This window comes from Megalops cyprinoides, chromosome 22 (assembly GCF_013368585.1).
Source record: "Megalops cyprinoides isolate fMegCyp1 chromosome 22, fMegCyp1.pri, whole genome shotgun sequence".
NCBI lineage: Eukaryota > Metazoa > Chordata > Actinopteri > Elopiformes > Megalopidae > Megalops > Megalops cyprinoides.
The window spans coordinates 18,884,692-18,900,314 of NC_050604.1; the positions used below are offsets into that span (position 1 = coordinate 18,884,692).

At 48.3% G+C, this 15,623-nt stretch overlaps 1 protein-coding gene across 13 annotated transcripts in view; it reads left to right on the plus strand.

The window, feature by feature from the left end:
• Positions 1–15,623, plus strand: part of LOC118769413 (amyloid-beta A4 precursor protein-binding family B member 2-like) — a 92,293-nt gene extending 76,670 nt beyond the window's left edge. For 9 of the 13 annotated variants that reach the window (XM_036516469.1, XM_036516471.1, XM_036516468.1 and 6 more), the window contains 7 exons: positions 3,811–3,816; positions 7,420–7,534; positions 9,670–9,757; positions 10,470–10,553; positions 12,537–12,652; positions 13,754–13,960; positions 14,566–15,623. In XM_036516469.1, the coding sequence (XP_036372362.1) occupies positions 3,811–3,816; positions 7,420–7,534; positions 9,670–9,757; positions 10,470–10,553; positions 12,537–12,652; positions 13,754–13,960; positions 14,566–14,736 (787 nt within the window). In that variant the 3' untranslated portion in view covers positions 14,737–15,623. Of the gene's footprint in view, positions 1–3,810; positions 3,817–7,419; positions 7,535–9,669; positions 9,758–10,469; positions 10,554–11,062; positions 11,663–12,536; positions 12,653–13,753; positions 13,961–14,565 lie in introns of those variants that run through there. The other 4 variants (XM_036516472.1, XM_036516473.1, XM_036516474.1 and 1 more) reach the window with 4 other exon arrangements.

A 15,623-nucleotide genomic window follows, 5' to 3' on the forward strand; every position in this document is an offset into this window, starting at 1 on the left:
GTGTGTGTGTGTATGCTTGCACACCTGTGTGTGTATGTGTGTGTGTGTGTGTGTGTGTGTGTGTGTGTGTGTGTGTGTGTGTGTGTATGTGAGATTATGATAAGACAGTGCCTTCCCTTGCACCACGGTGCCTGTTCCCTGTGTAAATTGAAAGTGACTCCTTGTATTGCGGTGGTAATGAGCTGTAATACTGACCTCAGTCATGTCATCCGGGCCATCTGAGAATAATTATCAATATACATCATCATCATACGCTAGCTGCCAATCTGACCGTGTGCCAGATTGTATTCGTGCTTTAAACTACTTAACCTCTGTTGCAGTGTGATATTTATTTGATATATATTTATCTGTTTATTTCATTACAAGTCAAAGCATTGGCTTAATGCTGTAGGATAATGTGACAGGTGTTTTGTCTTGGTAGCACAGCTGATCTGTCTGTCCATACAGATCACAACATACCCATCTGAAATTAAATACACAACTTGGGTCCTTTCAGAAACAGAAAAAATAAAAAAGCACAGTGTTGTACTCATTGTACTTTTATTTAAGGTGGAATTGATGATCTTACGTTGGGATAGTATGACATGGCTTATATAGATGTGATTAAGGATACGTTACGCCTTTCCTGTAATCATACTCCTGCAGAGCTGGCTGTGTGGGTTTGTATTGGTAGGGATGAGGAATGGCTGTCTGAGGCTCTGTGTGTGCGAACACTCCGATGCACAGCGCTGCCAAGCACGGCGTGATCTGAATGGGTGTAAACAGTTTTAGAGTAATGCCAGTAATTAAACAAAGGCAGGCATTAGGGTAATGGAGCTGGGCTATGATTCTGATTAACAGTCAGTGCTGGAACACATGGTGCCCCAGCACCCCTCCTAAATTCCACTCCCTGGGGGCAGGGTGTGTGTGTGTGTGTGTGTGTGTGTGTGTTTATGTGTACGTGTGTGTGTGTGTGTCAGTGTGTCTATGTGTAGTTGGGTGCGTTTGTGTGTGTGTGTGTGTGTGTGTGTGTGCACGCGTGTGTGTATGTGTACGTGTGTGTGTGTGTGTGTGTGTGTGTGTGTGTGTGTGTGTGTGTGTGTGTGTCTGTGTGTGTAGGTGGGTATGTACGTGTGTGTGGGTGTGTGTGTGTGTCAGTGTGTCTATGTGTAGTTGGGTGCGTTTCTGTGTGTGTGTGTCTGTGTGTGTTGGTGGGTATGTACGTGTGTGGGTGTGTGTGTTTCTGTGTGTCTGAGTATGTGTGTGTAGGTGGGCATGTGGGAGTAACTCTTGCCACATCCGCAACTAAATCCTGTCACAAGTGTGACAGCGTTCAGGCCAGCAATTACCTCAGCACTGTATCTGTCAGTGAGAATGCCTTATTTACAGGTGTAATACTGATGAATGGCAAGTCAGCTATGCTGTGTGGAAGGTTTTGTCATTTGTGTAATGTGCTTAGCACAGAGAGTGAGGCAGTGGAGAGCTGTGGGGAGGTAATTATAACTGTGGCTAAATGAATTCACAACTGCCCCGTTTCACATGTCCAGAGATCTCTGTGTGATGTAGACCAACAGCAGACAGGGCCCCCCACATCGTGTCTAATGGACCTTTGATAGGGTCAGCTCCCCCTGGTGCATTCTGGGAAGCAACACTGACTTCAATTAGAGACCTGTCGCTGCTCCCTTCTCTGTCTCGAGTGTTTTTGTGTGTGTGTGTATGTGTGTGTGTGTGTGTGTGCATGCATCTCCGTGTTTGTTGTTTGTGTCCCATATATTAAATTATTTCAAGATCAGAAAAATATCAGTTCAAAACCAGAAGAAGGAGGGCATGAAATATACCTGTTGCCCAAAGGAACATTGCTTTGACCCTGCAATCATGTTTATTATTTGTAGTGTTATAGAGAGGAACCTTTATGAGACCTTTGGGACACGTTTTCCTTTGTACTGGGGTAACAAGATGGTGGACATCAAAAAAGAACCAGCAGCAGTAAGGCTCCTTACTCACCCCCCCCCCCCACCCCCCGGCCATTATATGTCATGTGACTGTGTGTCCTCCAGGCAGGTGATTGATTGGCTGTCAAGGTGTCGGCCTTTAGAGTAGATCGCATCCAGCAGTAGAATCTTAATCAGGGTTGAAAATAGAATGGGGGGGGGGTTTGAGGGCTTGGTCCCCACTGGGAGAGGGGGAGGGGGGGGGGCTGGGCCAGTGATAGGGGGCAGAGGGAGAGGGGTGGGGCATAAACATGGATAGGGAAACAGCACAGCAGGCAGACAGGTAGTTTGTCTCCCTAAATCATAGTGTTTCTTAATTGGAAGAGCAGTGTCTCTTCTTAAACCATGACCCAAGGAGTTTGCTCTACTTTCCAAAGGCTGTTTTATATTTAACAGCACCGCCCACAATGGTTAGTGTTGTCTGTTTGATGATTAATTATTTGTATGTATGTTGTGGGAGAGGCTTATAATTATCTGCTCCAGGCTTATTATTAGGATGTGATGTAAAATGGAAGTCTGTCCAGTTCTCAGATCTACTTCTCTGAGTGCATGTGTGTGTGTGTGTGTGTGTGTGTATGTGAGGGGGTCTCTTTTCTGTTGGTCTGCTCATCCCTGTGTTTATACTAACTGGATGTGGCTCTGAGGGTGTGGTTTTCCTGTATGGTTCTCCTTTCTGTGTCTGTGACAAGAATAACTTGTTCATTTAAATCCGTTCATTTAAATTCAAAATGACAGGGGTGTGAAAATGTTTCCTGATGAATACTTTGGTGTAGACCCTGAATCTACACACAGTCAGAAGAGGTTTTGATTGTTTCAGTGGCGTTCTAGTGAATAGGGTTGTGGTGGTGGTGGCGGTGGCGGCAGGGGTGGGGCTATGTGTCCCCACACAGAAGCGGGTGGGCTCTAACATGCCTTTAGTCCCCTCCCTCCCTCCCTCCCTCCCCCAACTTCGGAAACAGGGACGTACCATTATGCAGATGTCGTAGGACGTCCCACTGTACAGTCCCTCTCATTCATTTCACAGCCAATCCGAACTGCTGACCAGCCTGCCAGAAAAAGAGCTTTGAAGTTATTCACTGTTGGCCCACTATTAGCGCACTGTAAGGAGTGGAGGATGTGCTTCGTTCTGCACATTAGGAGAGCCTGCAGCTGAAAGCCCCCCCCCCCCCGCAGAGAATAAACGATAATTAATAATAACAAGAGTTTGATTTCCATTCTTGTATCCCACTCCGGCTCCTGTTCCGCACTTCCTTCTGTTCTCATAAGTGGATCAAAGCCATCATGCGCTGAACACGCGTTACGCTAAGAGTCAGCGAGATTTTTAATTGATCCCCTTCCTCTGGTTCGGCCCTGTGTTTCCTGCCGCTTTCATTTTTTTCCGGCGTGCTTCGCGGACGAGCCGGAGACTCTTATTAACCTTGAGCGGCTCCCTCTCCTCTCTGTCTCCTTGCCAGCGATGGGGGGGGGGGTGAACGGCCCGCCATGCGTTGCATACAGAGAGCGGTATTGTGCCGGAACGAATCGAAGCCGATCAAACGCCTGATGGTGTCCCCTGTCATAATGACTGCGATGCTCAGAGAGACGTGGCGTCTCACCCCCCCCCATCCCTGTTTTCAGAGGAGAAGCCAACCGCTTTGAAAGTCACACTCCTCTCTGTGGCTCCCTGGTGTCTGAAGTCTCTTGTGTGTTGGTGGTTGGTGTTTGGAGGAGGGGTGGTGTATGTGTGTGTGTGTGTGTGTGTGTGTGTGTGGGGGAGGGGGGGGGTTGCCGCCGCTGATGGTGTTTATTTAACTCACTCCTCTCTCCTCTCTTTCTCTCCTCACTGCTTTCCTGGATGCAGAGAGAGGTAAAAAAAAAACCTTTTTGTGATTATTGTTCTCCTTCTCCTCCTTCATCACCTGGATGAAACATTTCTGTGTTGTGTGCATCTCTGTGTTATTTCCCAACATCCCGCACTCTCTCCAGCTCTTCAAAGCCGCGCCGCCGTCCCCGCCTCATGCTCCAGTGACCCGGGCGCCGAGACGCGGGGCGGGGGTGGGGGGGCAGGGGCAAGGGAGACGGAAATCTCGTTAACCTTGGCTCCCCCATTTCCCGGCGCAAGGGCATCGCGGCACATGTGCGGGGAATAATTAATGGTGGCGTCTCGGGTCGCGTGTGACCTATCGCCACGTCGGCGCACCAAATCATGTGCCGGTTAACCCTCTAACCGCCAGAGATGAGGCTGAGATAGGTTCTCTGCTGTGTTGCTGTTTGGGGGAAGTGCAGCTGGTATTTAGTATTCATGGGAAACAGGTGAGAGCGAGGAGCTGGGCTCCACTTAAGGCTGCCCACACAGAAACAGCCAATTACCACCTCCAGCCCAGCTCTCCTGAGCTCACAGGCCACACGGGGAGACACCTATTAGCCGTCGTCACCGACGCATCATTACACTTCCGCGAGAATGTGGACGAGGGAGACCGGAGCGTCTGCCGGTGCGGTCCACAGGGAGAGAGAGAGAGAAAGAGAGCTGCGGAGAGAGGGAGAGGGAGAGCAGCAGACAGTGGAACAGAGAGAGAGAGAGAGTGAAAGAGAGAGTACAACAGAGAGAGGGAGAGAGAGAGAGGAACAGAGAGAGTGAGAGAGAGAGAGAGAGTGAGAAAGAGAGAGTACAACAGAGAGAAAGAAAGAGAAAGTACAACAGAGAGAGGGAGAGAGAGAGAGGAACAGAGAGAGTGAGAGAGAGAGAGAGTGAGAAAAAGAGAGAGTACAACAGAGAGAGGGAGACAAAGAGAACAGGTGAGAGAGTAGAACAGGGGGAGAGAGAGAGAGAACATGTGAGAGCTAACAGAGAGAGCATCAGAAAGAAAGAGCAGATCAGAAAAAGAGAGAGAAAGAGGCTGCAGCCCAGGGGCCAGCCGAATCCCTGCCGTTTCGAACGCAACACCCCCTGGCTCTCCATCACACACACGCTCCAGTCTGCAGAGAGGCAGGCCACTTGGGAAGACAGGCTTCCAGAGAGATATTAATAAATTCTCTCTCTCCCTCTGTAGCTCTGTATGAATTCACCGTTTTAATCAATGGTTAGGGGGATTACCAGCATCTAAATTTACTCTATAGATCAAACAGAAAACATCAAGGATAATATTTTTTCAGCCAAATGTTATATTTGATTGCTCAAAGTGGTGTTTGTGTGATGTACAAGTTATACATGCCAAGACAAATTGGTTAAGTAATTCACTGTAGATAAATTAAGTGATATTGATGCAGTCATTTCTCCTTTTTATGTTTAAGGATGAAATGGGCAAAATTAGCATTGGCTTTAGAGTGATGATCAATGCGAGTTTTCCACAACAACTCACTGAGGAGGAACAGATTCTGCAGATCATCGTCGCAAACAGAAAACAGATACCACACACATATCCACACAATAAAAAAAAGATAATATATTGATCCGTTTTGTGCACAATTAACCAGAAAGAGATAACCAGCAAGTGGATCTGATAGACCATGAGAGTTTAATTGTGCTGTTCTTCAGTGTGTGAGGATCTTAGAGTCGCCCTTTTTGTGGGGTTTGAAAGAGCCTGTGTCAAAGATGAGTGCTTATCAATGAACTTCACAAACCAATGCATTGCAGTTCATACATTAATATATCACTTATTAAACAGCAAACTGAAAGATATGGACAGAGCTGTAGGGGTGGCCTCTGTTTGCACCCACAGCTAGAGGTCACAGCGTGCTGTCTGGACCCTAAGATGCTGCCAACATACAGATGACCAGCACTGATGGACATATGTTTGAAAGGGCAGATCAGACATGGCTCTTCTGTAAAGACCCCCGATACAGAGTTCCGCTGCAGTGATGTCATTCGGAATGCCAAGCGCTGCGTTCCGCAGGATCTCTGACAGCGTTATGAGAACAACGTCCTACACATCAAGCTGGGAGCAGTGCTTTGAGCCGATCAGAGTGGTGTTAATAAAAGAGGCTTCCTTGTTTCTCAATGTGCTTTATAACGTGGGTGCTAGCAGAGCAAGGCTTGTCTCCTTTGCGGTTTATTAGTCTTATAAGTGACTTCTTGTTTGCGGTTTGTCAACAGGCACACCCTTTTCCTCGCCACTATTACTGTGCAGTGTAATTTATTCAAGACACCGGCGTGGCCCCCGGCACTGTCTGGTTGGAAGTGGATATTTTATTTAGTACTTTTTATTCATTTATTTATGCCGGTGGATTAAAAAAAGGAAACTCAATTACCGTGACCGAGAGGAACACCAGAGCGGGGGAAGGAGAGGTGCCGTAAAAAGTGAGCATCCACAACGATCTGTTTTACTCATTTATTTACTTCTCAGAGAAAACGCCTCTGCCTCTGAAAAATCGTACACTGCGCGGTGACATCAAAGCCCTTCAGGAACCGAAGCGAAAGACGCGCACGCCAGCATGTGTGCGTGCGTGTGTGTGTGTTTGCCGAAAAGTTTTACACCAACCCACCGGAGACCTCCTCTGCAAACTCATCCCACAGCGTCGCGCGGGAGGGTGCTGTTTTTGTGTACCCTTCTTTAATCTATTCGCACCAGCGGCGTGTGTTTGTTTACGTTCTCTCCGGATCGCGCCTTGGCCTTTTTAAAATGCGCCGGGTTTACTCGGGGATGCGCCGGTCGCCGATCGGCGCTGTGCGGCGCAGGTCCCGCGCAGCCGGACCCGCGCAGTGCGACCGGAGACTGATGGAAGGGCTCGGGGTCGTGCTGTGCAGCGTGCTATCCTCTGTGGGTTCGCGTGTCTGCGGGCGACAGCGCCAGACAAACACTCACCAGACTGACAGAGGGGGAACAGCGCACCCCCCCACCACACACACACACACACACACACACCCCTGTTAATGCGGTTATAAGCTCTTGCTGAACTACATACTGGAGAACTAAAACTACCTCTGTGACAGAGGGAACAGTAGCTTCAATACCCCACCTTCATCTTCCTAGCACTCATGCCCCTACTCTGTGGTTATACACCCCTGAATTATGTGCTGAAGAACTAAACCCACCTCTGTGATATATTTGCATTCATATTGCATATGAGTGCATGATAATATATTATGTTACATTATTATCATTTAGTAGACGCTCTTATCCAGGGATTAGTGGGTTAAGTTCCTTGCCCAACATTGCAACAGCAGTGTACCGAATCAGCATCCTTTTGGTTACGAGCCCTGCTGTATACCACTGTAAAAAATACCTTTTATGAAATAGGGTAACATAGTTTTGTGGTGAATGAAAATTGTCTACACGAATGTGTACATGTCCACACCATGAGGCATCCGCCTTGTAAGCTCTTACAAATTCAGTCAAGGTTAGGGGCATCAGAGCTACGGCATCAGAGAGGCTAGTCTTCTCAGACAAGCTGGGCGGAGTCAGAGCCCACGCGAGCTTGCTCCCAGTCTCTGTCGCTGTGGTTTGTAATATTTCTGTTTGTTTCCTTTCAGGGATTTTGCCTACGTAGCCAGAGACAAAGACACCCGGATACTAAAATGTCATGTGTTCCGATGTGACACCCCTGCAAAAGCCATCGCGACCAGCCTGCACGAAATCTGTTCCAAGGTATGTGACTGTGCCTGCTCTCAGCTCAAAACGGAGGATCTTTCCCGTCGTTCACGTCCAGCCTCTTCTTTTTCTGTAGCCGTAAACTGAAACAGAAAGGTCTAACAATAAATGCAAGTGTGCAATCTTTTTTTTTCTCAAATAAATGAAAAATTTTAAAAATGTTGATATAACCTAAACTTCACACAGCAAGAGTGAAAACAGTGTTTTTCATTTTAAAAAAGACACGTGGATCGAATGTATTCCGCCCTCAGAATGTCAGAATCAGTTGCATTTTGTCATTTGCGCCATCTTTTTTGTTGCAATTTATCAAGAGTATGAATACGTTTGGAGTCCACTGTGTGTGCAGAATTCAGTCCGGTCAGCTTTCCTGTCATCTTTCAGAATAAGCTTCCCTTTTGCCTTTGTGTTAAGGATCATTTCAATATCACTGCAACAGTGGGGAATGCGAATCAGCAGTGTCCTTCGGGCTTAATGGAAAAGTGAGCCGGTGTGACAGCGATTCCGGGTCGGAACCGCGTTTTCATCCGAGACTCCTTTTGATTCCCCTGTGGTCGGCTGGAGGGAGAAAGAGAAGGGGCCGTGTGAAGTGAAACGCTTCAAAGACAGCAGCGGCAGCCCCCCCATAGCACTCGAGCTCCAAAGGCACCTCCTCATGAAAGCGCTGCTTTTACTTGGGTACAGGAGTGACCTTCACGTGGCCCCCAGCAGCTGCAGCTGTGTGGCAGGGAGGGAGAGGAGAGAGGGGTCCCTCATGTCCACAGGTCTGGCTCGCTGTGAGACTCACACCCCCGGGGTGCTTATTCACACCCCCCACAACCCCCTCCATCCCCCTGCCGGCCCCCTGACCCTGTGGCCGCAGCGCCTCTCAGTCCAGGCCATTTTAAATGCATTGTAGTCCTGCCATGTTTTCCGTGAATGTTCACAGCAGCACCAGAACCCTGCGATTCAGAGCTGTAGGAATTTCACACCTTGGGGGGGTGGTGGGTGAGGGTGGGGGGGGGGGGGGGGGGTGTTAAGGCGGCACTAAGAGGTTTTTCTCTGAATTAGAGCAGGGATGGCCGGGGGGCGCAGGCACACGCGGGGGTGAGTCACCTCGCTTGGAACCATCTGCAGAAGAATACGCTCCCGTTTAAATCCCCCTGTCGTCCTTTGTTGCCCTGCGCTCATTAAGCGGTCCCCCTCACTCTGTCACTGAGATACGCGGAATTGCGGGAGCCTCAGAGCAGATAAAAAGGTTGCGCTGTTTTTTTCTCAAGTGCGATTATCGATTAGCCGTGCGCTAAACGGGCGAGAGCTTTGATTTGCAGGGTCGGGGGGGTGGGGGGGGGGGGGGGCTGGGTGTCTCGGCCCACGTAAGCGGCGAGTTCGGAAGTGCTGAACGGAGCGAGAAGCTCCGCGGCCACTTTTTTTTTTCTGCAAGCTGTGCAGTCGCTGCGTTCCCTGAGCCTTCACGTTCGCGTTTCTTAGCCTCTCGCGGTGCGGGATGCAAATTCGCTGCGACAAACAAAAAGCTCTGATTAATGACATTCATAATTTATCATCCGCTTTCACCAGCAAATGTGCTAAAGTGAGTTGTTGCAGAAACCTTTTTTTTTTCCTTCTTCTCTCAGTAGCGTCCGGTCTCCGGAGAGAGAGAGTGAGAATGAGAGAGAGAGAGAGAGCGATGTGACCTGGTTCCTTCGCTCTCCTGATAGAGGGAGTGACAGTACACTGCTGGTGAACTGGGCGGAGGAGTCCGATGGGAGCTTAACCCACATCTCTCACGAAGTGGGAGGGCTGAAGCATCCAGACGGGGCCGTAGTAAAAGCTCCAGCCCAATTTCCATACATCATGGCTGCATTAAAAAACCAAACACAGAACACACTGAAGGCCTTTCCTGGCTTACTGTGGCTGCTTCTGTAGGCTTCGGGATTGGGGCACACCCTGGCCTATAGCCCTAGCTCACATGGTGAAATTCTCTTCTGGGGTCGGTGCTGATTCTGCGGATTCAGGTGGCCTTTTTCCAAACCTCACAGCACAGGTCCAATACCCCTCCCCTGCCCCGTTTGCCATGCCCCCCCCCCCATCACAGTGTTTGGATGGCATGACACTGTTACATCAGGGGAAAATGAGTGTGATTGGTGTTCTTCCAGATCATGGCCGAACGCAAGAACGCCAAAGCCGCGGCCGGGAGCTCCCTGCAGGACAGGATGCAGGCGGGTTTGGACGTCCCCCTCCAAGGTAGGCTCTCCACAGCGCCCCCTGCTGCCAGGCAGTCCCCAACAGCAACCTGCTGGAAAAGGCTCCCATTCCCAAATATTTTGTTAAGAACCTGCGATAGCTAGAGCCTTCCCCCAGGACAGCTCTCTCAGCGCTAAGCTGCAGTTAGGCTCCTAGTTGGCTTGGTATCTTAAATGGGAAGAAAATGCACGCATTAATTATTAATAAAGCAGCCATTTAAGATTGAATCATACCCTCCAGTTATGGGAACAATCACTTATTAGAATTACACAATTACCATCTGTCATATATTACTTGGTTGCTTTACTGGAAGGCTAAAGGTAATGAGGCGTGTATTGTAACTATGATGTTAGGATATAGTACTATAGCTGTGCATAATAAAGCCTAATATATTATGTGATATAACCTTGCTCCCAGGATGAGGACACCTGTCCTGTGAAGAATAATGTAGTGTAATGTATTCAGTCTGCCACAATAGAGATGTGATGTTTGTGTACCTCAAACGCATACACAACATGTATATATAAAATCTAGGCCTAGGTGTGCCTCAAAATGTGTGTAGGTATATGTGAGTGCCTGTGTGTGTGCATTCATGTGTGAGAGTAAGCATGTATGTGGGCTTGTGCGTGTTTGTGTGTGTGTGTGTGTGTTCATTCATGTGTGAGTGTGTGTGTTTGTCAGTAAAGCACACCTCTGATCTGTCCCTCTTCAGCAGAGTTCCCCACACCAAAGACAGAGCTGGTGCAGAAATTCCGTGTGCAGTATCTGGGCATGATGCCCGTTGCCAGGCCAATAGGTAAGCCAGACTCTACCACTCCTGCACACAAGGGGGGTGCCTCCTCCTGCCAGGTGCTTCCTTTGTGCCAGTCCACGTGGACAATATCTCTGTGTTTCACTATGGAGATCGTGTTTCACTTTTTGGAATAATTTCAGTTTCTGGGGTTGGGAGAATAAGGAGTGTTCTGCAAAGAGAAACATTAGCTAGTAATGTTGACATGCTCTTGTGTTGAACATAAATAAATGCCTTTTAGAATTGGGTATGGGGGAATCTTTTAGATAAGAGAGGGGAACTGCTCTGCATGCATCTTTCTTTTGTATCTGTGTTTGGGTACAAAGGGATGAAGGGTGCCTGACACTCCCCTCATCTCAGAATGACAAATGGAACGTTCCAGTGAGGACCTGGTTCAAAGGACGGGGGAGGGATTGACAGTGTGGGGGAGTCTCTGTGTGTGCGTGGCGTGTCCCAGTTTTGGTGTAGCTGAAGTACGTGTATGTGTGTGTGTCTTGTCTCTCCTGTAATGAAAGGACCTGGGGGCAACAACTCCCAGAAAATTCAGTTGGCAGCTAGATACCGTAAGTGCCTCCTCCTGACCAGCTCAGACAGGCTGGGCCAGGGAGCCAGAAACACTCCAGCTCATACATGTATTTTTAATGCATAAAGCCGGGCAGATGCCAAGTTCAAAGCCTATTTCCCTCCCCCCCTTTGTCCGCTCTTATCCTGACTGTGTGACACAGTGATACAGCACCGTGCCTGTGAACATCTAGCCTATTGTAGAACTGTAGTCCGCTGTGGAGCAGTGGCCATTCGAGAATCAATCACCCGCCTTCGTTTCAGATGAAGAATTGGCTGACAATTAAAATGGTACAGTTGGTAAATGCTGTCACACAAGCATACATATGACCGCTCACTCCCTCCTCTGAGGTTTAAATCCGAAGACATGGAAGGCTGTGAGACCGCACTTGCCCCACAGCTCAGGTGAAGTCTGACAGGAAAACTTTGTGTGCTTTTGTGAGCTCCTAGCCAAGTGTTTACCTCAGCTCTGTGCCTGCATATGGCCAGTGACATCATCGTCACCTGTGACATCACAGTTGAGAAGCATCAAGCGCATGTGCCAAGTGGCAGTAATATACTACACCCTACTTGAAGACACAGTATGGCTGTGAAACATTGCTGCTCTATCCAAGAGTAATGTACCTAAAGTGAGGCACTTCAGCCATATTGAGTTGAAGGGTTACATTGTCACCTGGGTGTAAATTCAACTTATGTACAACGTATAGATGTTTGTAATAATAGCTATATATCAATGGCATAGAAGGCCCAAAGTTCATAGTTGATGAAATTAAACCGAATGAAACCAAAAAGGTTAAGTTAGGCTCACAGAATTTCTTCGAGCAGTGTTTTACTGTGTGTTTGAAATAACTGCCATGAATCAAATTCAGCTATGTCCATCACATCTTGTAATGTGGTGGATGTGCGTTATTTCTGAAAAGAAATTGTGAGGAATGACAAAGTGTCTTAATATGTCGATTGATGTGCAGAGCTGATGTAAGTACATCTGTTTTCGAAAATAATCTGCTTTGCCAATTTAACTGCTGCATTTAATAAAACAGAAAAAAAGCTTTGTGTCAACACCTCTCAACAGGAGTGAAGTGAATGGAGAGCTCCACAGTATGTCAGTGTGCTTTTGGACATCTCCCACTCGGTGTTACATCCATTACCTTCCCCCCTGAACTTCCTGTCAGCTGTGTTTAACAAGTATGGGCGTTCCTGAGCAGTTTTTCATTGGCATATGGGAATTAGAATGACGCTGTGACATTCTAAACCATGGCCATGGAATCTAACTGCCGTCCGACCGTATGTGTTGTTGTGCCGTGATGGATTTTAGGATGGAACGAGCTGGCAATCTGTGGTGCCGTGCTGCACTCACTTTGTACCCAGCGTGTTGAGGTGAGTTTAGGGTCTGCCTGCTCCCTCGCTCACCCCCGTCTGTCTCGATAGGAATGGACATTCTCAACGGAGCCATCGACAGCCTCATGTCGTCCTCCACAAAGGAAGACTGGACACCCGTCATGCTGAATGTGGCTGACGCCACGGTGACCGTCATCAAAGAGAAGGCAAGCTCTGACACACAGGGGCCTCAATACATTAAGCATACTCAGAGGAATTCCATCACTAGAAGTTTGGGGTGTAAAATTCACAAAAGTCTGACATTCTTATATGATATTCTTTGTGATTTAGTAACTTATAAATTATACGTTTGGCACTGGTGCTTGTTCATGTGCGATTACAAGTGTCCTGTCTGTGCAATTTTCATGCTACTTTTAGATGGCTCTGGATGAGAGTTGCTCTGGATAAGAGTGTTTGCTAAATGACAAACATTACATTACAAAACTTGACATACATCATCCTTGTATTGGAGACCTACAGAGTCAACACCAACACTTTCCCTGGGTTTAATTTCATCAGGGAGCATTCTGTGATCTGTGCTCTTTCAGATTTATCTCCTGACATTTTCCCTTTAACCATAGTTTTGAGGTGTTCATTTATTGGTAACTGACACCAAGGTGCCCTTGTAATTATTCCACCAGGGCTATTATAGTCGGTCATTTCAAGTTATTGCATATTTTGCTCCAAGTGCAGAGGCTGGGTAGTGTGTGGTAATTTGCTGATACTGGTGACTGATGAATATTAATGTCACTATAATGTCAAATGCCACAATAATGTCATTAATGTCAAACATTACTGTCGTATGATTTGCCTCATGTGTAATGAGAATTAGAACATGGCACATGTCAAAAACCCCTGAAGAGAATTGACCTACTACCACAGAGCCTAGCTGTGCAGTACCATAGAGCCGGCAGGCTGAGAGACCCTGCTGATTCATCACTCAGCCAGCTGGTCAGTCAAACCTGGCTTACCTGGGTTTTTAATCATTATTAATAATAATTTTGTGCTGTAAGAAAATGCCCTGTGTCATAAATCAGAGAGGCAGAATGGAACAGCACCACAGTATCACAGGAATGCTCATTGAAACAAATGTCTTTAACAGCTGAGTTTGAGAAAAACATTATATAAATAAAATTCATTATTATGAAGTTTGTGAAAATAATTCTGCAGTAATAATAATGATCGTATGTTGTAAGAAAATGGCCGTTGTGGTAAAGCAGTGGAGCCGCGGTGACGAGCGTAGCCCTGTCCCTCTGCCGTGCCAGCAGGAGCAGGAGGGCCAGCGGGAGGACGAGGACGAGGAGGAGGTGCTGGTGGAGTGCCGGGTGCGCTTCCTGTCCTTCATGGGCGTCGGCCGGGACGTGCACACCTTCGCCTTCATCATGGACTCGGGGAGCCAGCACTTCGAGTGCCACGTCTTCTGGTGTGAGCCCAACGCCGGGAGCGTGTCGGAGGCGGTGCAGGCCGCGTGCATGGTGAGCAGCCCCCCACTCCCCTCTCTCGGCCCTCGGCCCAACCCCGGCTACAGCTGATGAAGGGCGTTTCTCCGTCCAGAAGCTCGCCTCCTCTCATATCCTCCTCTGAATCGCTTCTTAATTAGAGCAACAAAAAGAAGCTGAAATCAGTGGTTCTCAGCCCCCCCCCCCAATGGGAGCAAACAGCTCAGAGATGCAGTGACGAATGGTATCTCTGTCGGCTCCGAGACAGGTGCAGTGCTCCTGATGGCCGTTTTGTGCATATCGATTGCCTCTCTCTTGCATCGCTCTGCGATATTGATCCGACAACATCACGTCTCTCTCAGAGGCCGGGGCTGAGAACATATAAGCGGGACAGAGGTCCGCTCCCCACCATCCCCCAGCTGTTACACTCATTTGCCGCTGAAAAAACGCTCAAGAGCACACAGAGTAAAAAGATAACTCTTCCGTTAATTAACATTCTGAGGCAACAGAAGTATTTGATAAGCCTTTTATTGTTTATTATCATTTCTGTCCAATTTAGATTCTTTTGTAGCTGCACGCTTGCTTGTTGGGTGAAAACATTTTTGACGTCCCCCTGCTTTGTCCCCTCGTCCTCCCTGCAGCTGCGGTACCAGAAGTGCTTGGTGGCGCGGCCCCCGTCTCAGAAGGCCTGCTCGGCATCGCCACCCTCGGACTCTGTGACCCGGCGGGTGTCCACCAGCGTGAAGCGGGGCGTGCTGTCCCTCATTGACACTTTGAAACAGAAGAGGCCCGTGCCCGAGCTGCCCCAGTAGAGACCCGAATATAATAATGAGCAAGTCAGCGATACTATTAATAATGTACATAAACGCCATAGCATCACATCACAGCGCAAAACTATCGGCAAAAAAGAAGAAAAAACGAAGCAAAACTAAACAATAAAAATGTACTAAAGCTGAAAAGCGAAGCTGGCGACGTTAAGGACTTGCTGTCACGCCACATGTACACGCTGCGTCACCTCCGTTTGTCCGCCAGTACCCCCGTCTGTACGTCTGTCTGTCTGTCTGTCTTGTGTGCCACCTCCAGCATGCCCGTCTTCACCCGGCCACGCCTAGTCTCCATTACGTCACGAAGTGAGGAAGTGCATGACCGCTTTGGGTGGATTTTGGCAGCTTGGCCAGCTTGGATTCACGCCCCTGTTCCTCGTTCCATGCTGGTGTTAGATTAAAGCGAGTAGGGCCTTCCAACCGCACAGAAAGCACCTGAGGTTTCCTGCTCCATGGCTCTGCCTTCACTATGGCTGAACTGGACAGATGAAAGTCATATTGGAGCGCCATACCCAAGCCTCTTGGAAGCCGGATCTCCTTGATACTGCTGTTATTACCCCCCTGCACTCTCCCCAGCCTGAGTCCATTTTGCTTTTAACTGTTATGAGGACATAACCCACACCAAAAAGAAACAAAAGACAAAACAGAGACAAATGAAAAGATGAGGCCCTTTTCAGGTGGACACAAATGAGCTCTGGGGCCATCTGGATGTCTTAGCAAACCACCCCTTCCTCACAGCACAAGAGACCCTTTACTGAAGTCAAACATGAGTCCCTCGCTGGTGAGAGGAAGGGGGCTATGGGCGGGACTGACAAGGACAATGGACAAAGTTTGGCCCTCACAGGCTCCTGTTGAGAAGCACAGCGCCCCCCCCC